The sequence below is a fragment of the Gossypium hirsutum genome, chromosome D10 (genome assembly GCF_007990345.1).
Source record: "Gossypium hirsutum isolate 1008001.06 chromosome D10, Gossypium_hirsutum_v2.1, whole genome shotgun sequence".
NCBI classification, from domain to species: domain Eukaryota; kingdom Viridiplantae; phylum Streptophyta; class Magnoliopsida; order Malvales; family Malvaceae; genus Gossypium; species Gossypium hirsutum.
Window position 1 is genome coordinate 67,395,976 of NC_053446.1, and position 22,855 is coordinate 67,418,830.

The 22,855-nt window shown below is 32.7% G+C and overlaps 2 protein-coding genes and 1 pseudogene across 2 annotated transcripts; 2 read left to right on the plus strand and 1 right to left on the minus strand.

The window, feature by feature from the left end:
• Window positions 1-1,253: 1,253 nt before the first annotated feature.
• Window positions 1,254-6,216, plus strand: LOC107931843 (protein SMAX1-LIKE 6). Its single transcript, XM_016863800.2, has 3 exons — window positions 1,254-2,633; window positions 4,025-4,271; window positions 4,377-6,216. The coding sequence occupies exons 1-3, from the start codon at window positions 1,459-1,461 to the stop codon at window positions 5,970-5,972; spliced, it is 3,018 nt and encodes a 1,005-aa protein (XP_016719289.1). The 5' UTR covers window positions 1,254-1,458; the 3' UTR covers window positions 5,973-6,216.
• A 938-nt stretch (window positions 6,217-7,154) lies between these two features.
• LOC107931748 (PHD finger protein ALFIN-LIKE 2-like) lies at window positions 7,155-10,468 on the plus strand (annotated as a pseudogene).
• A 2,781-nt stretch (window positions 10,469-13,249) lies between these two features.
• Window positions 13,250-16,842, minus strand: LOC121222646 (probable 2-oxoglutarate-dependent dioxygenase At5g05600). Its single transcript, XM_041103799.1, has 3 exons — window positions 16,201-16,842; window positions 15,753-16,083; window positions 13,250-13,906 (listed from the first exon to the last, which is right to left on the minus strand). The coding sequence occupies exons 1-3, from the start codon at window positions 16,698-16,700 to the stop codon at window positions 13,652-13,654; spliced, it is 1,086 nt and encodes a 361-aa protein (XP_040959733.1). The 5' UTR covers window positions 16,701-16,842; the 3' UTR covers window positions 13,250-13,651.
• Between the last annotated feature and the right edge of the window lie 6,013 nt (window positions 16,843-22,855).

Below are 22,855 nucleotides of genomic sequence, written 5' to 3' on the forward strand. Positions count from 1 at the left end.
TACATGTGTTTTTTATTAAAGTATACGTGTCAAACATTCATTGGATTATTTAGTTCGGGTACTAATTACGTATTAAAACTAAACTCACGTGTCAAATTAAAACAAAAAAACTTGAATACCAAATTGAATTTTAACCTTAAATTGAAATATATATATATAAATTGCTTTTGTTTTTTTTTTTCTTTTTAGGTTTGAGTTGAGTTGGATTCTATTACGATTTAGGGTAGGTTTGGATGGGTGGTGCGTTTACCTGCGATTAGTGTAAAAACAGCGATGGCGGTAAGATTAGATACTGTAACGACACTGTAGCGTGAGACAAAAAAGTAAGCTAAACGCACCGCACCACACCCAACTGCCCATCCAAACCCACCCTTAGTCAACTCAGTTGTGTGGACCGATTCCAACACGGCAGCACAAAGAAACGAAAGCAGGACAAGGAAAAAAGATTGAAAAGAAATATATATACGTAAGCAAGCAAAGAGTGAGTGTGACACTGAGTTGATATTTTGGCCCACTCCCAACTCAGTGGACACAGCATCTCCATTTTATACCCCCATCATCATAAAATAGTAAAATACCAACAAATTAGTGATTCTCATCATTATTTCCTAAATTATTTAGAAAAAAGAGAGGAATAAGTTAAAAATTATAATGTCAAATTTATCCATAAAGTTTATATTATAGTTTTAATGAAATTTGAAATTTAAAATAAAAATAATAAAATAATTAAACCTAGATTAATTTTTATAAAAAAAAATGTTTCTTCTTTCCTCTTCTAAAAAATCTTAATTGTTTATTTTTCTTGAACAAAATTCTAGCTTTGTCCACAGTAATACTGGTCTTCGGATTAGTTGTTGGTCACGACTTCTTCAATAATATTATTCTATTTTTCTTTTGTTTTTAGTTATAGCTCACTTTCGTTTTCTATAAAACTATGGTGCTTCCCACACTATTATGGTTTTTGTTTTTGCCCACTCTGCTTTCACTGAAAGCAATGGTGGGTTTAATTTTTAATTTTTAGTCGTGTTTTAGTGTATATATAAAATTTGTCAAGATAAAAATGTTGTCAGATCTATTAGAAATCATTCGTAAATAGTTTTATCATGATAAAGTACTACAATGATGTTCATAAACAAACAAATATTAAAAGTTATGATGTACTTAAATACGCTCGAAATCGAGTTTCAAGTAACTATACCAATGGAGTGAGAATTCAACCCGTAACTTAAGGTGCTATCTTAATCAATGATGCTCATGGAAATGGACAACACTTATTCTTCCCATATATATACTCCTTCCCCATTTCATATTATTTTCCTCAAAATAGATTTTTTTTTTGTAAAATAAAAATTCCATCTTCAATTCTGTTATAAACAAACAAATATTATTATTTTTTAATAAAGATTTTGTATTTGTGTTCTGTTTTCTTTCTTGGGCTTTGTATGATAGCAGCCGGGGATGCCTACGCCGATTAGTGTAGCGCGGCAATGCTTAATGCCGGAGGCAGCTACCGCGCTGGACGAGGCGGTAGCAGTCGCTCGACGGAGGGAACATACTCAAACGACTTCGTTACACGCCGTCTCTGCACTCCTTTCCCTCCCTTCCTCGTCGTCGTTGTCCTTACGCGCCGCCTGCTCCCGCGCTGGGAACGTCGCTTACCCACCCCGACACCAGTTCAGAGCGTTGGAGCTTTGTGTAAGCGTGTCGCTCGACCGAGTCCCCTCGGGTCAACTCACCGACGATCCGCCCGTTTCCAACTCGCTCATGGCGGCGATAAAGCGATCTCAAGCGAATCAACGGAGGCAACAGCCTGAGAATTTCAACATTTACCGCGATATATCGCAGCAAAACGGTTCCAATATCTCGTCAATCAAAGTTGAGCTCTGTCACTTGATTTTATCGATCCTCGATGACCCGGTTGTCAGTCGGGTTTTCGCCGAAGCGGGTTTTCGGAGCTCCGAAATCAAGCTCGCAATCACCTGTCCCCTCCCTACCCATCTCCCATTCCCCCGACGACGTGGCCCGCCGGTCTTCCTTTGCAACCTCGAAAATCCAAATCCGGATCCGGGTCCTCGGGGCTTCACTTTCCCTTTCCCTTTCCCGGGTTTCGCTTCTTATTTTGAAAACCGTAACAGAATAGTTGAACTTTTAGCGCGAAGGAGGAATCCCCTACTCGTCGGTGCATGCGCTTACGATGCACTCACGAATTTCACTGCCCAATCAAAAGACATTTTCCACATAATTAGCATCGGAGATTATATCACAAAGTGCATCAACGATGGGTTTAACAAAACGGAAGCGGATTCGAAGTTTGAAGAAATGGGTCGGGTCGTGGAGCGGAAAACGGGTGGATCCGGATTATATGTGGTGGATATTGGTGGGCTTGAAGCTTTCGTCAATGGCGAAAACGAAGAAGGAGAAGAAGAAGGTGGAGTTAGTTATATAGTGGGACAGTTAACGAGGTTATTACAGGTTCATGAAGGGAATGTTCATGTGTTGGGAGCAGCGACAAGTTATCAGACATATTTGGAGTTCATATGTAGGTTTCCTTCAGTCGAAAAACATTGGGATTTGCAGATTTTGCCCATGACTGTCATTAGGAGTTCATTGCCTCGGTCTTATCCCAAATCCAGGTATACGAATATATTTACATGTATGTATGTACACTTGCATGGCAATTTTTTTTTTTTGGGTAAATTACATTTGTAGTCATCCAATTATGTTTTCTTTTATCTTTTTGATCACCCAAACATGAAAAGTTATAAAACGGTTGTCTAATTTTGTCTTTTTTGTGTAATGTAAAAATGAAAACACCCAAAAATCTAATATAATTGAGGGGCCAAAAGAAAAATAATAATAATTGAGCGACCATTTTATAATTTTTCATAATTAGATAATCAAAAGAGAAAAAAAAATCATAATCGAATGACCAATTTACTCTTATTTTCATAATGATGGTTTAGGTTATTCTTTGTTTTGTGAGATGTTTTTATGTATCATCACTAGTCAACTAAATAACAAGACATTAGCAAACACTAGTACATATTCTCACGCTTCGTGCTGAATTGAAATTTTATTTGTGTTAAATTATAAAGTAAAGTTTTGAAGCTTAAAATATACTTTAAGCAAGATTTTCATAATCAGATTGGTGGTCAAATCGATCAGATTATTGATTGTATGGTTTGATCAAATAAATCACTAAAAAATTATAATAATAAAAAATCAATTCAATCAATTTTTAATATGATTCAATCGGTCCGTACTGGTTCGTGGGTCGATTGTCTCATTCCTCTCTTCGGATTGGTACCCCGACCAGTCCAATCTGGTTCAAACAACTATAACTCTAAGTCAACTCTAAGTCTCTATACATTTCATACATTTAAAATTTATTCCTCCTTTATCTTAAAGAATTTAATCCCTCTACTTTTTCGATTTAAAAATACACTTTCAAATTATGTATAACCATGTAACATTTTAATTGAAAAGTTAACATATTAACTATTTGAAGTAATTAATAACATTATAAATATACAAAGAATAAATTATGTTAAAAAGTTAAAGTGTAAGGATTAAATCTAAAATTTAAACATATTGGAGTGATCAAAATATAACAAATCTAACCAATTCCAAACCGGTCATTTTAAGCTTTTAGTTGGTTAGATTCTTTAAAAATGGGTTAGATTCGTTGGTTAAATTTTTTAAACTAATTTGTAATGATCAAATTAAAAAAACTTGAGTTTAAAATAAAACGAAAGCCGAACCGAAATGATTTTAAAAAATTTAAAAGTCAAATTTACTTGATTTAGATTGATCCGACTCAAAATCAACCCTATTCACTTAATTGATAGGTCTAGTGTATGTATTTTATCGTGTCATAATTATTTTTATTATATTTATACTAATTTTGAAATGTTAATAATCTGTAATATATATTTTGAAACATTAACATTATGTGTAATGTGTTGTTTCCTGGTTTTATATTAGCTCCGATCATTTCTCATAGTTACATTGCCAAAAACTACAGTTTGATGGAGTCATTTGTTCCGTTCGGCGGGCTATTTCCAACGCTGTCCGAGTCAAAGGGGTCTTTAACCGGCTCGTATCAACCTGTACCACCGCACTGTCATCTATGCAGCGAGAGATACAAACAAGAAGTGATTGCACTTTCAAAGGGAGGATTCAATGTTTCAGTAGCGGATCAATACCGATCCGCTTTGCCTTCTTGGTTGCAGATGGCCGAGCTCGGTGCAAACAATGGATCATATATGAAGGTATGTCCCTTAGTTTATGTTTCCGTTTCTGTTTCTTTAGCTCTAAATATCGGCAATGTCGTTCCGGAGTTGTTTTATATATCGATCGGTTTATTTTCAGTGCAGACCAAAGATGATGGACTGTTATTGAACGCTAAGATAGCGGGGTTGCGAAAGAAGTGGGATGATATATGCTGGCGCCTTCATCACACTCATCGAGTCCCTGAGTCGACTGTGTATAAGCCGAATCCTTGGGGTCATTGTAGCAACAACACGAACGTAAGTTCATGCTCAACCATTAAGTTTCCGAAGATGCCTACTATGCGTTCTAATGGTGGCAACTTTGAGGCGCTCGAGCCCATATCTCCTTGCAGTTTATCAAATTCGAGTGTGGACAATGTTAGTCGCACATCGCCTACGTCTGTAACTTCTGTGACAACGGATTTAGGATTGGGTTTATGTTCGGTTTCTTCAAGCAACAAATTGACGAAACTGACAGATCAGAACCGTGCTACACTTGTTAACAATAGTGTCTTGTGCCATCAAGCTCAGTCCTCATCCTCTTCATCTCCTGACTTCGGTGGACCGCTTGATCCTAGCTATTTCAAGAAGCTTTTTAAGGCTGTCACTGAGAAAGTCGGCTGGCAAGATGAAGCTGCAAGTGTTATTTGCCAAACGGTAGCCAACGGTCGAGCACTAAACAGAAAATGTCATGGAGCCGGCCGAAGAGGTGATATATGGTTGAATTTCAGTGGACCTGATAGGTGTGGCAAGAAGAAAATTGCTGTTGCACTCGCGGATGTAATCTATGGAAGCCGAGAGAATTTCATCTCCATCGATCTAAGTTCTGAAGACGGGGTTATGCATTTCGATTTAAAGTTTCGAGGGAAGACTACGATCAATTACGTTGCTGAGGAATTGAGCAAAAAGCCCTTATCTGTTGTATTCCTTGAGAATGTAGATAAAGCTGAGATTCATGTTTTAAGCAGCTTGTTACAGGCTATCCGGACTGGCAAACTTTTGGACTCGCACGGAAGAGAAGTGAGCACTGACAATGCAATTCTCGTGACGACTTCAACCTTAAATACGGAAAATCGAGTCATCGTTCATCATAAAACACCGATGTACTCCGAGGAGAACATATTGAGAGCCAAAGGCTGGCCATTACAGATATTAATCAAGCATGACAACAACACAATTGGCATCTCTAGGAAGTCCTTTTCGAATAAACGAAAGCACGAGATCACGGAAATAGTGGCTAAACGGACTAACCCGACACCATTTCGGAATCTAGATTTGAACATTCCAGCTGAAGAAACCGATGACGGAACCGTCGAAAACACCGCACCTTGGTTGCAACATTTCTTCAACCAACCCGTCAAAAACGTAATCTTCAAGCCATTCGATTTCGACACACTTGCGCAGAAAGTATCAGACAACATAAACCGGAGTTTCCACGAGTCTATAAACTCTGCACACTGTTCTCTAGAGATTGATCCGAATGTCACAGAACAACTACTAGCAGCCGCATATTTCTCGGACGACAACATGATCGTAGTGACAGACTGGATATCAAAAGTTCTCACCAAGGGATTCACGGAAGTCGAGAAAAAATACAACCTCGACGCTCACACTATCGTGAAAATCATTCCCGACCGCACCGCCCTTCTGTCTGAGAACCCGATTGGAGTTTCCCTTCCCCCAAAAATTACCGTGAACTAAGGCTAATCCAGTGTAATTAGGTTCCTAATATGCTTAGGCTGTGCATTGTACCATGTATAATCTTATGGTAATAGTGCTAGTGTGGGGTGTATCATCCAAGGTTGTCCCGGTTTATTATCGGAACACGATGTTTTGGCCGATATAATCAGTACCGATACGAAATTAACTTCCTCGATATCATCACTATGAAAAAAAACACAACTTGTAATTTCAATGGATAGTATGTAACGGTATTAGTTTGCAATTAGATTGTATATTTAATGTTTTTTTATTTGTATTAATTTCAATTACCGATATCTAATAATAACGTGTCACTTGACAATTATTTTTGGATAAACTAAAACGAAAATGATAGTTCACGCTTTAAAGTGGACAAAAAAATTTAAGCACTGAAGTGTGAAAACAGATATAGTTCAAGGACTAAATCATAAAACTAAACGAAGCCTTAGTTCTTCTTTTTTGGTTATATAGCTATTAAGTAAGTATTTTCTTTATGGCTTAATGCATAATTTGATACCTAGGTTTGACACTTTTTTAACGTGGTACCTGTATTTGGCAAAAGTTATATATTTTGGTACATGAAGATAACAATGTTAACTTTTTAGTGTTTAATTCGGGTTTTAAAGTTGATTTGATAAAAATTCATTATTAACTAATAATATTAGAAATTAAATTTCGGGAAATCAACACTAAAACATAAATTGAATCACATTCATTGGACTGTATTTGACAAATTAAATGCGAAATTAAATGAATTCACAATTAACACTAAATTTATTATATTAACAAAATCATAAAAAAATCAAATCTAATAATTGTTGATAAAATTTCGTAAAATCAATCCTAAAACCCAAATTAAACACTAAAAAAATTAACATGTTACCTTCAAAATATATACTTTTATCAAATACAAATTGAATAAAAAAAATAACACAAGTACTATATTAAAAAGAGTGTCAAACTCGAATACCAAATAATATATTAAATTTTTTTATTATTCAAATTTAACTTTTATTAGTAATTCCATCTAAATTTTGGAAATTGAAAAGTAGAAGGACGAAACTTTGGAAATAAAAATAAAGTGACTAAATTACAAATTTACAAAAAGTAGAAGGACTTGAAGTATACTTTGACCAAAACTAGTCTACCTATTTTTGTTTGATTTTGCTGACAGTTAAATATACAGACAAATCCTACTCTACCTTCTTTCTCTCCTCTCTTGTCTGTTTCCGTACAACTGAGCTTCAAAAACTCTGTTCTTTTTTTTTCTAAATTTATTTTTTTTAGTCTTTGAATTAAAGTTTGGATTTTTCATAATTAATCGATTTATTTTTTGGTTGGGAATTAAAGAAAATTACTTTTAGAAATTTAAAAAATAATAATTAATGGCTTCGTCTAGTCTTCGCACTGTTGAAGAGATCTTCAAAGACTATAACGCTCGACGCTCTGCTCTCGTTCGTGCTCTCACTTACGGTATTTGATTTCCCCCTGCTTCCGTAAAGCCTAATTTTGAGTTATTGAATTTCTTCTCTTTTTTTTCGTTTTTTTTTTATGTTATCGTGTTGTTTTGGATCAGATGTAGATGATTTCTACTCGCAATGCGATCCAGGTCAGTTTCGCTTCTTCTATTTTTTCTTTGCTTGTTTGCTGAGAAAATTGACGGGAAAGTTGAGATGAACTTTATGTTTACTTGCGATGCGTTTAATTTGAATTTTGAAGTGAGAGCTAAGTAGTCTCTAGGTGATTGGATCGAGCGGATTCGATTTTTTCCCCTTGAATGCAATTTTTCTCAACTGCTTCAAAGTTTTTACTTCGATTTTCAGTGTTTTACTTTGATTTGAGGTAAAATTGCGATGGAGTTGCTTTTTAGTATAGGAAGTTGACTGAACTTGAAAGAGAAAAGTTTTGTTATAGGACTTTGGTTCATCGTTTTAACCTCGGCCGATCGATTTAGATGCGAATTTGTTTTCTTGCCATTGAGATTTCAAGGATCTTTGTTATGGATGTCAAATTAAGTTGAGCATCAAGTTCCGAGTTGTTCCTTTTATGGGCTTTAGAAATCCATGACTTTTTGGTTGCAGCTTTTGGTTTTCTTTATCGAAGTGCTTTATTTTGCTGTTTCTCAGATAAGGAGAATTTGTGTTTGTATGGGCACCCAAATGAGGCATGGGAGGTAGCTTTACCGGCAGAGGAAGTTCCATCGGAGCTCCCCGAGCCAGCTTTGGGTATTAATTTTGCAAGAGATGGGATGAATAAGAAAGACTGGCTATCGCTAGTTGCTGTGCATAGTGATTGTTGGTTGCTTTCTGTGGCGTTCTATTTTGGTGCTCGCCTTAATCGCAACGAAAGGTACGTTGTTCACGCATATGTCTTCTCCCAACTTGAATTACAATTGTTCTTTTTTTAGTCCAACATCGTGCTTATTACCTCTGTTTTATCCTCTTGTACTAAACAATTAGTATCTGAATTATTTGACTTCACATGCAAGAAAAATGAGAATGGAGAATAGTGTGAGGATGGAATTTGAAAAATTAAACCATCGGTATAGTGAAATTGGTGTTAATTTGGAATACTTGATATAAATATGGGCCTCTCTTAGAAGAAATGTTCCCTTATTTGGTGGAATTTATTCTATGAAATATATCATGAATGTGGGACTGCCACAATGATGAAGTGTATGTTACAAACTGGGATTTAATAAAATTTCCGATTCTTCTTTATTGGATATAAATCCATGAATTTATGGTTTTCTATGAGTTTTCGTATGCCCTTGTAGACTTCATAGTTTAGTTCAGAAATTGGTAGACTGTTGATTTGACGATGTTGTTCACTTGATATCTTGAGTTTTTGAAACCTGGCACTGTTATAATTGCATGAAGCCATTAGTATTATATTTGAGGTGGTTCACATTCATTAAAATTTAGCTGGTTGATGACATATTTATTCCGAACTAGACATCCCTTTTTTACGGCAGAGATGAATACCTTGGTGGAGTAATTCCTTGGATCATAAGGTGTGAATCTGGAGATGAATACCTACTATCTCAATCTCATGGATCCTTTTTAAGTATAGACCAGTTTCTCCTTTTTATCTGATGTTTTCATCTTCTATCCCGAGATGCTAGTTCGAAGGTTGTTCCCAAACTAATCTGTGAATACTTCACTAAATGCCACATACTACTATGACTAGTAATTTAATCGAATTAAGATGCTAAGCATTTAAATGATTGGTTTATTAATTAACATTCACTTTGCCATTATCGGAGTTTGTGGGAGGATTGTAGTACTTTATGTTTTTATCTAATGTAGACCAGGGTTGCTAGTTTGAAGGTGTCCCCAAACTAATCTGTGAATGCTACTCTATTCCATTAAATGCTATGTACTATTATCACTAACGATATAATCGATTTAAGACGTTTAGCATTTAAATGGTTGGTTTTTTACTTAATATTCACTTTGACATTATCGGAGTTTGTGGGGGAATCACGGTCCTTCGAAGCTTTTAGTTGTTTAGGATTCCTATACTGGTAGTTTTGGCGCCTGCCTTTCTTGGTTTTCACATTTCTTTATTTTGTAATTGTAGGCATTACTCTAGTTCCTAAATAACTACAATCTATGTTACTTGGACTCGTGTGTCTTTGTCAGATACAGATATGCACCCGATACGCTTATGGTTAGATTTTTTGAAGTTTTTCCATGTATTTACTGGTCATATCCCTATACCATCTGTTAGACACAAGTACTTCAAGAACATAGCCTATCATGTTGACCTTTTTGCACTCACTCTCTCTTTTGAATCGTTTTCTTATAGAACTATTAATCATGAGTTTTGTGCCCATCACTCAACAGGAAGCGCTTATTTAGCATGATGAATGATCTTCCTACCATCTTCGAAGTAGTAACTGGACAGAAGCCTGTGAAAGACAAGCCCACAGTGGAGAGTGGCAGCAAATCACGAAACAGCACAAAGGTGAATATACGTAGCCCTCGATCCACAAGAATGTTGATGGAAGCAATGCAAACTGCTAATACAGTCATCATCGTCTTTTCACTTGCTTGAATTTTGGTCTTTCAGAGGTCAATCGATGGTCAACCAAGAAGTAATCCCAAGTTAGCCGAATGAGGATGACAAAGAGGAGCAAGGTGATACCTTTTGAGGTAGCTGTGGTGGAGGTTACAATTCAGACGAGTTTTGGGTTGGGTGCGATAACTGTGAACGATGGTACCGTGGAAAGTGCGTTAAGATAACACCAGCCAAGGCGGAAATGATTAAGGTTTACAAATGCCCATCTTGCCAAAAGAAGGCTAGGCAGTAGCAGCTAATGGAGGGACGGGACAGATCCATATTCACCGATGTTTGTCGTGTAGTGTGGTATACGAAATGGATAATGGCATTAGGCTTTGTCTTCCATTTTTCATGTTTCGGATTCAAGTGGATACTTAGGATGCTGCATAAAATCAAAAATGATTTCTAATACACATGTTCTTCGACCTCAACCGAGCCGAATCTTCAAGTTTCAATGTCGTGTTTTTTAACATGATTTTCAAACGCGTCACGGAGACGGTAATTTCACCGTTGTTTTTAGACTTCCGAAAAATCTGACCCGAGCTACTTATACTCATACCGATTTAACTCAATTTGGTCATAAAAAGTCATCAATCTGAATTCGCACAACCTTAACCCGAACCGGCTTGAATTTAAACTTATCCAAACTTAAAACTGACATAACCTTGACATGATCTGAAGAACCTGACTTCAAGTTAACCCAAATATTTATTAGTTTTCCGTAAAATTTCTTGGTTGATCTCCGGGTCATCCATCCTCTTTCTTTAAAGAAACATTATTTTGAATAACGTGACGTCAACAATGGCGTAATTATTTTAGTGTTGTGCATGAATTCGTCCACGTGATTATTTTCATCTTATTGCTCCTTTTATACTTTAAATTGAAGTATTTATATAAATTAATTTCTATCGAATTCACAAATTAAATTAAATTAATTCAATTCGATGTCAGAACTTAAAAATAATTCAGATTTTAAATAATTTGAATTTGAAATTATATAAATTTAAAATTATTCGATAAGTAAATTGAAACGACTCAAAACAATTAAAACTTGAGATGATTTGATTCAAAAAGTTTGATTTATAAATTTAAATGATCTAAACCCTAAAGTAGTTCAAACTCGAGATAATCTAAATTTTTTAAATTCTGATTAACTCGACCAGATTTATCCATCCAAAAACAGTCAATTCCCCCCAATAGATAAATTTAAAAGTGGGGATAAAGCAAAATTTGGTCCTTGAACTTGACAACTAACTTAATTCGGTCCATAATTTATTTGTCCACATTAATCTCAAAACTTGGTAATTTTTTGCAATTTGGTCCTTAAATTTTGATTTCATTAAGGTGTAACGGTGTAGCACTTTGAGATTGTGTCACATCATTATCTAAAAATTTTAAAACGTTAATAAAAATCTAAAATAGTACCAAAAAAATATTTTTAATTTAAAAAAATTCAAGTGATGATGTGGTACAAACTCAGAGTGTTATTCATAGACCAAACTAAAGAAAAACTATCAAATTCTAAGACTAATGTGCAAAAACCAAAATGAAAAAAATTATCAAATTCAAGGATTAAATGTTAAATTATCCCTTAAAAAAATACTATGTTTACTATTTATTAATTATCTTGTTATGTCCTTATCATGGCTTAGCTCAACTTTTTATTAATTTATTATTTCATTAACAAGTAGAGAAAAAAGAACATTAAAAAATTTTAATTTATGCACGTGGGAATTGACTTGGAACAGTTCAGTCGGGCTGACGCATGCCTGTTTCCAAACAGTGGGCATTTGGGGCCATTATATATATATATAATAATGAAAGCTCTCCCTTTCTACTCCATTACCCTTATCTTTGTTTTTGTTTTTTTATATATATAAATACCGATTGAATATTTGGTCAGTTAGTATCAGTATTATTATCAGTGCAAGCAGAAGTATTTCAAGTGCGCTGAAACACATTGTTCTCTTATTTAAAGGTTGAGGAGGAGTTATGAGTAGTTTTAAGCATTGTATCGTGATGTTACATTCATACGAAAGTATATAATTTTATGTATTGTTAGTGAATCAGATGATAACAAGCTATTAAATTTTTAATTTTTAATGATGTATCATCATGGGAGAAGGTAAAAGAAATTAGGAGAGGCTAGAATTGAATTATAAACTCTTGGAAGGATTAAAAGATAATTTTATTATTATATTAATTTATAGATTTATAATTTTTCAAGGGACCTTAGAAGGAATTTTACCATTTTGAGGACTGTTGAACCAAATTCTCACGCAATGAAATTCCTTGATTGAGCCATTTAAGATGTAAGATGTGACAATTTTGTATGTCAAATTAAAAAATTAAAAAATTTAAAACGTTGAAGTTTAGTAAATTAAAAAATCAGTATCATTTCAGTTAAACCTTTTTATCAACTTATTGTTCAATCGAGTGTTAAATGCAGACTTCAATACGATGTGAAGTATATTCAAAACACGTGGATTAAATTTTAAACACACACGTACATATTGCATAAGCGACTTAAATCAAATGTGTTAAATAAAATAGTTCACACAAATTTTTATAACGTTGCTTTTTTAAATAAAAGTCAAATCTAAATTGTCCATATCATAGATGTACACGTGTTTAAATATAACCAAACCAACAACTAAATTGATTGAATGACTTGATTGAATATAATATTGTTACTTTCGCAACTACGAAAGGTATTTAAAAGTTTAAAATAGGTAGTTAAATTTGAGGTTGAGTATTGAAAAATATTCATCCTCCCCACCTTTATGGTTGACCAAAGCCCCTCCAAGCCTAAAATGTAGGGCTCTAAAGTGTTACTGGTAGAGCTTTGAAGTGCTCTATCAAAATGTGATTGAAGAGAACGTTGCCCTATTTTTGTAGAGTTCTATGGGATGTAATTAAAGGATGGAGATGTAAAAGTGAAAACTAAGAAAGTAGCTTTAACACTTATTCACATTTTTATTCAAAAGACAAAAGGCAAAAGACAAATTGTCTTTGAAGTCCAAGGTTTCTAAAGACTGACCCAAGGTGGAAGCAATCATACAATGCACTTTATGTGGTCTTAAATATCAATGGACAATTTTCTTATTTTCTTTTTACTCCTACCTAGCTTTAATTTGTAAACTAAAGATAAATTACAAAATTCACATTTAAATACTAACTTAAGATTGAATTAAAAAGTTCGACGTGATCAATTCGAATCCAAACTCGATATATCCTTAATTTGATCGCAAAAAGTTAATAACAGTCTGCAATAGTTTAAACCCAAAATAGTTAAAACCCGAAATGATATGGCAACCAACCAAATTTGATTGTACAAAGTCAACAACCCGAACTAAGAATGAAGTAGTCTACGAATGAACTGAACCCAAAGTTTTCATATTTGATTAATCCGAATCCCAACTTGATCCAATCAAATTTAGCCATATAAAGTCAATAACCTAAACCCAGAATGACAATAACTAAGGATGGATCGAACTCGAAATGACCTAAATAAGTAATTTATAATTATTTGAATCAGAGGTTGACTCGATCCAAAAAGCTCGAATAACCCTAAAATTGATAAAACAATTCAAATCCAAATAATAATAATAGTATCAATGACATCTTGGAGACTTTAGAGACTCCACTTGGGATTTACCTTTAGGACCATTTAATCTAATGAAGAGCCTATATTCGTCAAATGTCATTGGTGGATATAAAGCCGGTTTATCTGCAGAAACCAATTCTCGGACCGGTTTAATTGGTATATCACTTTTTGGGTTGTAAAAAAATGCCAATGATAACCTTTCCACGCCTGAATTTACAATCACTCTGTGCTCTACACTTTTGTAATTTGCATTGCTTAGGACCTGAAAATCAATTATAAAAAAAAAACTAATAATCTAATAAATTTATTTAAAAGTCACATGATTATATGATATCATTTTATTGAGTAAGATCTTTGAAAAATCTCCTTTCGTACTTTTTTGCATATTTAAAACCCAATTCCTCTACTTTTTAATTTCAGGAATTTAATCCCTTCATTCTTTTTATTCTATAGTGAAAAAAACTTATAATCTCGAATTCAGAATAAAAAATCTAGCCTTATTTGACCTTCCATATGAGGTAACATTAATTACGTGAGTAATTTTTTTAAAATTTAGAAAGTTCACGTAATTCGATTTAGCGAAAGTTGTGTTTAGGGCTTCAATTATTAAATAAAAAGGTAGTGGGTACGAATGAGTAAATTTTAAATACTAAAAAATAATTAAACGTTTAAAATAAAATAAAGACAAAAAATATTCAGGGGTTTATATCATATGACTTATTATAATATATAGACACATGAACTAAAAATAATGTATTAAATATAAAATTTAAAAGATTAAAAAAGAGGTGTATCAAACAAATGGAGGAGGCTATTTGAAGTGGAAAACTTCATGGTGGGTGCACCTCAAAGGCATGTCATTGTCAAATTTTAAATTGCCTTAGCTTTCCTTCGTTGAATTATTGTATACGTGACATTATAAACATTGTTCAAACAATTAAATATTTGGTTTAATTGTTAATTTGACCTTTGGATTATATATATTTTTATTTTGGTACATTATTTTTTTATTTCACTTGAGTATTTAATTTACCCAAGAAATAATTTTTTAATAAGACGTAGATGAAGTGAAAAACTTTAATTAAGGGGGTCAAAACTAAAAGGGATTAAATTGCCTTATTAATTATTTTGGAGGGGTAAAAATTGAAAATTTTCTGTAGATTTAAATAGAATAATTTAATATTTGAAAGCAGAGCCTCCTTAAAGTTTTTTAAAATTTTAAATTATTAAAGGTAAAATTACACTTTAGTCCCCTTAAAAATATAAAAATTTGATTTAATTCTTTAAAATTTAAAAAGATATAGACTATTAAAACAGTGAAATTATATTTTTATTATCGTAAAAATTACAATTTAATTTTGACACCTCCTTTTTTTTTAATTTTCCTATTTGATTAATGGAAGGCCAAGATCCCTACCTACACCGTTGACGAAAATATAATTTAAATATTAGAGTGGTGGAAAAGGAATTAAAAAATAAATAAATAATGAAGAACAAAAACAAAATTCGAAACCTAATACGCTTTAAAACACGTGGAACATGCAATATAATTAGAACATAGTAGAAGTTTCAAAGTTTTGTCTTTCCACAAATCTTTGTTTCTCATAGTTTATCCACTTTGTCTGTTTTTAATGAAAATTAAATAAATATATTAAAACCCTAAAAAATATCCAAACATTAGATTGATTGATTCGTGTATATATTTGGACTAAAATAGAATATTTCGCTTCATTATCCAAAAATAAATTTTATTTTAATAATTTTAAAAAATTATTTTATGAACCATTCCCATGATTTTTTTTAATTATTTAATAATATTTATAAAAAAATCATGTCATTTATACATAATTTTTATAATTTTTTTAACTTTTAACACTAAATTTGGATTTTAAACCTTAAACCTTGAATTCAAAAGTTTGGATTCAGGTTCGAGATTCAAGATTCCAGGTTGAGGCTAAAAGAATTATCAAAATTATATGTTAATTATATAAAAAGAAATTGTTAAAATGTCATTACATAATTAGAAAGAGATTCTGAATGATATGGTGGGAATAGTCCGTAAAATAATTTCTCATAATTGGGAGAGATAAAAATTAAAGAAAAATTACCTGAATTTGATCGCCGATGTTGACAATAAACGCATGACGAGCGGGTTTAACAGTTATCCATCGATCATCTTTTCGGACTTGAAGTCCAGGGACTTCAGGGTCCGGTAATAGAATGGTCAAGCCACCGGGATCTGAGTGCGACGATAAACCAAGAGTAAGGTCGGGTTGCGGACACTTGGGATAAAAATTAACCCTTACACATGCCCCGATATTTTCCCCACCAAATGCATTTTGAAGATGGCTTTCGTTTAACCCAAGGTTTATAGACAAAACCTTCATTATTCTCCCACCTAGTTTCACCAATTCCTTCCCATATTCATCAATCACTTCCCTTCATTCATTGGAAAAGAAAATCCAAGTTGGAATCCAAATTAAAGCGAAAGTAGACGTGAATGCGGAATCAATGAAAATGTCGTTCATGGTAATCCGAGAAGAAAATAGGGTTTACCTGCAGTAATCGGGAGAACCAGGCCATTTGTTGTAATCTTTAAGAGTTAAAGGAAGATAGTGAAGATAATAGTAATCACTCCAATCAAGAATGGCACCTTTCTCAATCCCTAATCTACTACCATAACCTTCGTACGTCTTTGGTGAGTTAGCATAAGCTTGTTTAATCTCCATAGGCAAATGGAAGAAGCTCCGCCAAGTTTCCCGAGCTTGGTCCATTAAACCAGGGCTAACGCCGTGGTTTACGACCTGGAAAAAGCCCCAATCCCGACACGCCAAAGAAATCCGGTCCATTGTTGATCGAGATAGCTCGGTTTCGTCGTCGGTTAAACCAGTAAGGTCGATGATCGGTATGTTAGCGTCGCCGTTTTCGGGCCGGTTTGACGATGGTCTATCCGAAAGTGGTTTAACGTATCTATCAGGAATCATTGGTAAACCACTTTCGGACAAGGATTGAACACGGACTATTGGTTCAGGCCAATCTTGTAAGCTGTTCATCATGTAAGGAAAAAAACACAAACAGTAAAAGGAAAAAGAACAACGAAAAATTAAGAGAGAAAAAGGGGTTTTTTAGGGACTTGAAAGTTGAAGAGATTTATCAATGGGAGATAACAATGGAAGTATCTGCGTGTGTGAGGTGAGTATTGAAATAGACTGAAAAGAGAACGTGAAATAAATGGGATTTTTTAATTATTTCTTTAAAATTTACACCATTCATCCAAAAATTATTATCTAGATTTTAAATTAGTCCTCAAACTTCAAAACATTCTATTTCATAGTCTAGCCATTAGTTTTGGGCTCTGAATATGACATGGAGCATATTTAAACACGTATTCACACATGCGTATGGACAGCTTAGGTTCGACGTGTTTAAATTTTTAGAATAAATTGTGCTCCAAGTTTATGCACTCTTCGTACATTTAAAATTTAGTCCCTTTACTTTTCGGATTCAAAAACGCAAGTCTAATCATTAGCAAAGGACCATTACAAGAATTTTTTTTGTTACATACTAATGAATTTAGCACACACAAAAAAAAATTAATGGTGTTAACACTTGAGCCTAGATTTTGAAATTCAAAAAATAGGACTAAATTCTAAATGTAAAAACAGTATAAAGACTTAGAGCGTATTTTATCCTAAAATATTTAACACGTCAAATCCAAGCTGTCTATATATTAAATGTACACATGTTTAAATTTTAAGCTATATATTTTAAATACACATCACATCAATTCAAGCTAACATTCAAAATTAGAAGGTAGCATCTATGCTAATAAAAGGATACGATGAATACAATAATGATATTTTTAGAACTCAATTAAAATGTTTTAAAGTTTGAGAATCAATTTAAAACCCGAATAATAATTTAAAGATGTTTGGTTAATTAACCCAAAATTGTACTTTTTCTATAATGGAACAAACTATTTGTGGCTGAGGGCTGAAAACTGATGATTTTTTCTGTTCTAATTTTCGTAAGTGGTGAAAACTGATAATATGTCCTTTTCCTACTTCAAAGCCTATGATTTCTGTCGTAGGAATATTATCTCATTCAGAGGAAATAATACGGTACGGTTCATCATTATAGATGTTTGTATATTAGGTTTATCTTATTATTTAATAATAATTGTATGATAATTCGAATTAAATCGGTCTATTTCGATAACCCGTTGGAATTGTCGTTTTTTGATCTTATTTTTTTATTTTTTTATATATTACAGGTTGAACTGATCAGTCTACTAATTTTTAATTCAATCAGTTTGATAAACTAATTTTATCTTATTTTGATAATACAGATCTTTAACGTGTTGAAAACGCGTTGAAATTTAAATATAATAGTTAGTGAAAATAAATGGTGACCATGTGATTGTGATGTGCTTGTCAGCCCTTATTGATATGCTTTGGAAATTGACAGGCAAATATAGAAAAGAACACACATTTCCATCTTCCAAAACAACCATTAATCCAAATGATATACATTACATGTCTATGCATATGCATATACATATACATATTGTATGAACACCATTGCGAGTTGGGACCCCATGAATGCGACTATGTTTCCATTTCGGCGCCGTGATCAACTTGAATATCTGCCCCACGCAAATTTCGAATATGTTTACTTGGGTCTAATTATGGTTTTAATCCTTTTATTATACTGAAATTTGAGATTTAATCTTTTTACTTTAATTTCAGCACCGCCTCTTCATGACGTTTTGTCACCAAAGCTTCCTTGGCTACCACCATATTCGTTGCCTCCTCCACTTCTGTGCGAATGGGCCTCGTTGACGATAATGTTCCTTCGGTCAAGATTTCTTTCAATAGTGTCCTTTATAGCTTTCTTGTCACGGAAAATAATGAATTCGATACATTACTTACAGTTGTTTAAGGGATGATGTGAATTTTGTTTTAAAACAGTTTTAAGCATTCGGTTTACATGTAAATTTATTATTGGATGAACTGGTTCCTATGTAACTAGTAAAAAGGATTCCACACTATTACTTTAATGGCAACAAGTAATAGTATTATCTATTTAGACCTGCTAATAATATTATAAAACTAGAGGGACCAAAATTATATCAAATTAACGTAGAGGGATTAAATCTTGAATTTTAACATATTAGAGGGACTAAAATCAAAATTACAATCTTTGCGTTAATCAATTTTATAGGGTTCCCCATTAATACTATAATTAGCCTTTTCTATTTGTTTCTATTGATCTACAAGAGTCAGTGCAGTAGCTTCTAAATTTGCTTCAATAATTGACATATAAGAAGAAAAGAGTGTACGATAATATCTTAACGTTGGAATTTGAATATAATCATTGAAGTATTTTCAATTGGGTATTTATTTTAAGATTTTAAATTGGTCCCAAACTTTAAAATATTTTAATTGAGTCCTTAAAGTATTGGTATTCTTTCAATTGAGTTTTTCAATCAACACAGTTATCAACTTGAGTGTTAAATACTAACTTAGATCTTACGTGGAGTATATTTTAAACGCATATTCGTACATGTTGTAGGGATAGTTTAGACCCAATATAAAAAAAATACCGACAAGTCTAAGCTATTCATGCAATAGGCATGCATATTTTTTAAAAATTGATTCATATATTTTAAATATGATTCACATTAGACCCCAGCTAGCATTTAAATTAGTTCCTAAACTTCAAAGCATTTTAAAATATGATTCATATATTTAAAATATTGATGCTTTGAAAACTCATTTAAAATGCTTTGAAGTTTAGGAACTAATTTAAAATTAAATCATAATTTAGAGGTGTATAGTGCAATTAACCGTTTAGTTTAACATGGTAGGCAATTAATAATTTATCCAAATTGCACTTAGGTAGCCAAATAGAACTCGTGTTGAGATTATTTTTTTTTAATTTTATTAGGGATAAAACAACATTTAGTCCTTGAACTTATTAACTTTAAACTTTTTTATCCATATTAATCTTGAAATTTGGTAATTTTTCCCTATTTAGTTTCTGAACTTGGGTTCCATTCAATTATGATGATGTGACACTCTAAAATTATACCACATCATCACTTGAAAATTTAATTTTTTTATATAAAATAAAAATATTAAACAAGTTTACTTTTTTTTAAAAAAATTCAAGTGATAACGTGACATAAGCATAAAGTATCATGTCGTCGTATCTTAATAGAACTCAAGTTCAATGATCAAAATAGAAAAACTGTCAAATTCAAAAACTAATGTGGATAAAAAAATTCAAGGACCAAAATAAGTTGAGGGGCTAAATATCATATTATCCCATTTTATATTGTCTTTTAAGAGACAACTCGTGTATCACGAAAAACCAAGATCAATTGTCCCACTAGCTCAAGCAGTTTGCTAGTTGGGTTTTAGGGACCTCAAAAAAGTGAAATCTCATGGGATTACAGGATTTATTGTCACTGTTTATCTTATTGGCCCATGATGGAATACACATCGAATTCACGTTCAGAAATTTTTGGTACAACCAATTTTTTGGTTTTTTTACATGTGTGAAACACATGCAAAAACAAATTTATTTGAAGTGTCTGTGATAAATTACTGTAACAACAATAATGTTAAGGGAAAATTACAATGAAGGTAATTAAACTATTAATAAATTTATGTTTTGTTCGCCTAACTTTAAAAAGTTATAAAATGGTCACTGAATTATTCGAAAGTTTTTATTTAAGTTATCGGGTTGTTTAAATTGTTACCGTGTGACCTTTTTCTGTTTGCACTACTTGCACCAATCAAAAACTCTCATTCCCCTTCTGTAACCTCCCCAACCCTAGTAGTAATGGCCTAGTAGCAATCCAGAGTTTAAAAACATTTGTTTATTTTAGAAGAAAACCTAACCTATTTTCAGAAAAACGCACGAGTTAACAAAAATTAATTAATTTTAATATTTTTCTTGTAACGGTGACTATTTTTGAAAACTTAGTTAATTTATTTATTCTCCTAAAATTTAATTATAATCTAGCAGCGAAAAAGTGATATTTACTTATTTCAGACATATTTGATTATTATCCATAATTCATCATTTAAAAAAAAACAATTTAAAAGACATGCATACTAAATAAAACCAAAATCTAAGTCACATGCCACAGTTTAACAATAAAACAAAGTAGTCTCTGAATAACAAAAAATACGAATAATAAACCTAAAATACTTTGGTTTTTTCCTAAATTTATTTTCTGCTGCGTTTTCCAATCCTGATTTTCCAACACTAACCTGGTGGATTATCTATAAAGATGGAAATAAAAAAGGGAGTGAGCTATGAAGCTCAGTGTAAGTTCCATCATAAGTAAAATTAGTACAAATGCTTAAGTATACAGAAACACAACACATAGAACAATACACAATAGCAATTTTAGAATATTAATATTTCAGATCATTCAACAATTTATACATAAGTATATATCTGTCATCCAGAAAATCCAGTTTGTATGCACATGCTTTATGAATGCCATACAGTTTCGGTTTAATAGAAAAGATCCTACCCCACCACTATACACTACAATGGGAGTTCCCTTGGATTCCAACCACCTACACGCTGAGTTGTGGTTTTAACCACCAACGGTTTGCAAATAAGTTGCCAATGGCTATGGACACACATCAAAAACATCGCAAACGGAATCTGCCTATGGCTATGGATACACAGCAAATTAATGCAGATAAAATTTGCAACTGACTATGGATGCACAACATGTTAGTAGGTAAAAGTTGTCAATAGGTTGTGGATACACAGTAAATTAATGCAGATAAAATATCCCACTAACTATAGATGCACAACATGTTAATAGGTAAGAGCTGTCAATACGTTGTGGATGCACATCATATTTGCAGTTTAAAGGGAAAACACTGCCAATGGTTATCGGTACATAACAATTACATTGCAGATAAGATCTGCCTATGGCTGTGGGCACACAGCAAATTTGCAGATAAACTGCCAATCTTCCTCCGTACATATCATTCCACCCTATGTAATGCAATATGACATGCTTATAACATAAAAATATGGTAGCCATTAATGCACTTATAGCAGATCAATACAGTTGCAAATAGTATGCTTTATAACAAGTCAATACAAAAGCAATTAATATGCTTATAACAATTCAATATAATATTAAAAGACATGTTTATTGTGTGTTTGGATTAACGGTATCATACGACATGTTGAACATACGATTAGTAATACAAGATGCAACAAGAATATATTATTCACATAGCATGCATATACAATAATAATTCGGTCATTTAGACCATGAATTCCAATATTCATGTTATTAGGGGTTCAATTGAGAAAAATAAAACTCTAAAACTAGTTTGGGGACTATTTAGGGACTAAATTGATCAAACCATAAAATTTTGGGTAAAACTATAAAATATGAAAAATAAGAGTCACACGGCCTTGTGGCTAGGCCATGTGAGGTGTAATGGCAGAGTGCCATTATTGTTTTAGGTGCAAGTTTCACAATATCTGAAACACGGCCTGCAATCGGTCGTGTGTCTCAAGTTAATATGTAACACAATCTGGCACAGGGCTTGCGACACGACCGTGTAGCCTTATTTCGAATACCCACATAGGCGAGCACACGGGCTGGGACACGGCTGTGTGTCCAAACTTCGAATGTCCACACGGTCTAGACTATGTCATATGGCCGTGTGACCCCTGTTTTCTAAAATTTCAAGTTTCGTAAGTGTATCATTACCATGAATAGATTCTATTATTAAATGCTAACATTTAATTTGTATAATTGTTTCTGTTGTGAATTTAAAGGTTTAAATTGTTTGAAATTGTACGAAAATTATTTGTAACACCCTATTATCGAGTCCGGTGAACGGACCGGGTCAGGGGAGTTACACAATCAATATTTGAGATAAATCTCAAAATTATACATGAACTTTGATTTAATGTGTAATTTGATATATGAACTTTGATTTGGTGTAATTATACACATGAAACTTTGATTACGATTCAAATGTATACATGAAACTTTAATTTTGATTCAACTATACATGTTTAAAAAATAAATACATAAATTTATTGTTATGTTGGATAAATATAATTATTTGTATATGCAATATATACACATAAAATGATATTATATCAATAATTATGTTAATGGTTTGTGAGAATTGGATCAAATTAAAATTTC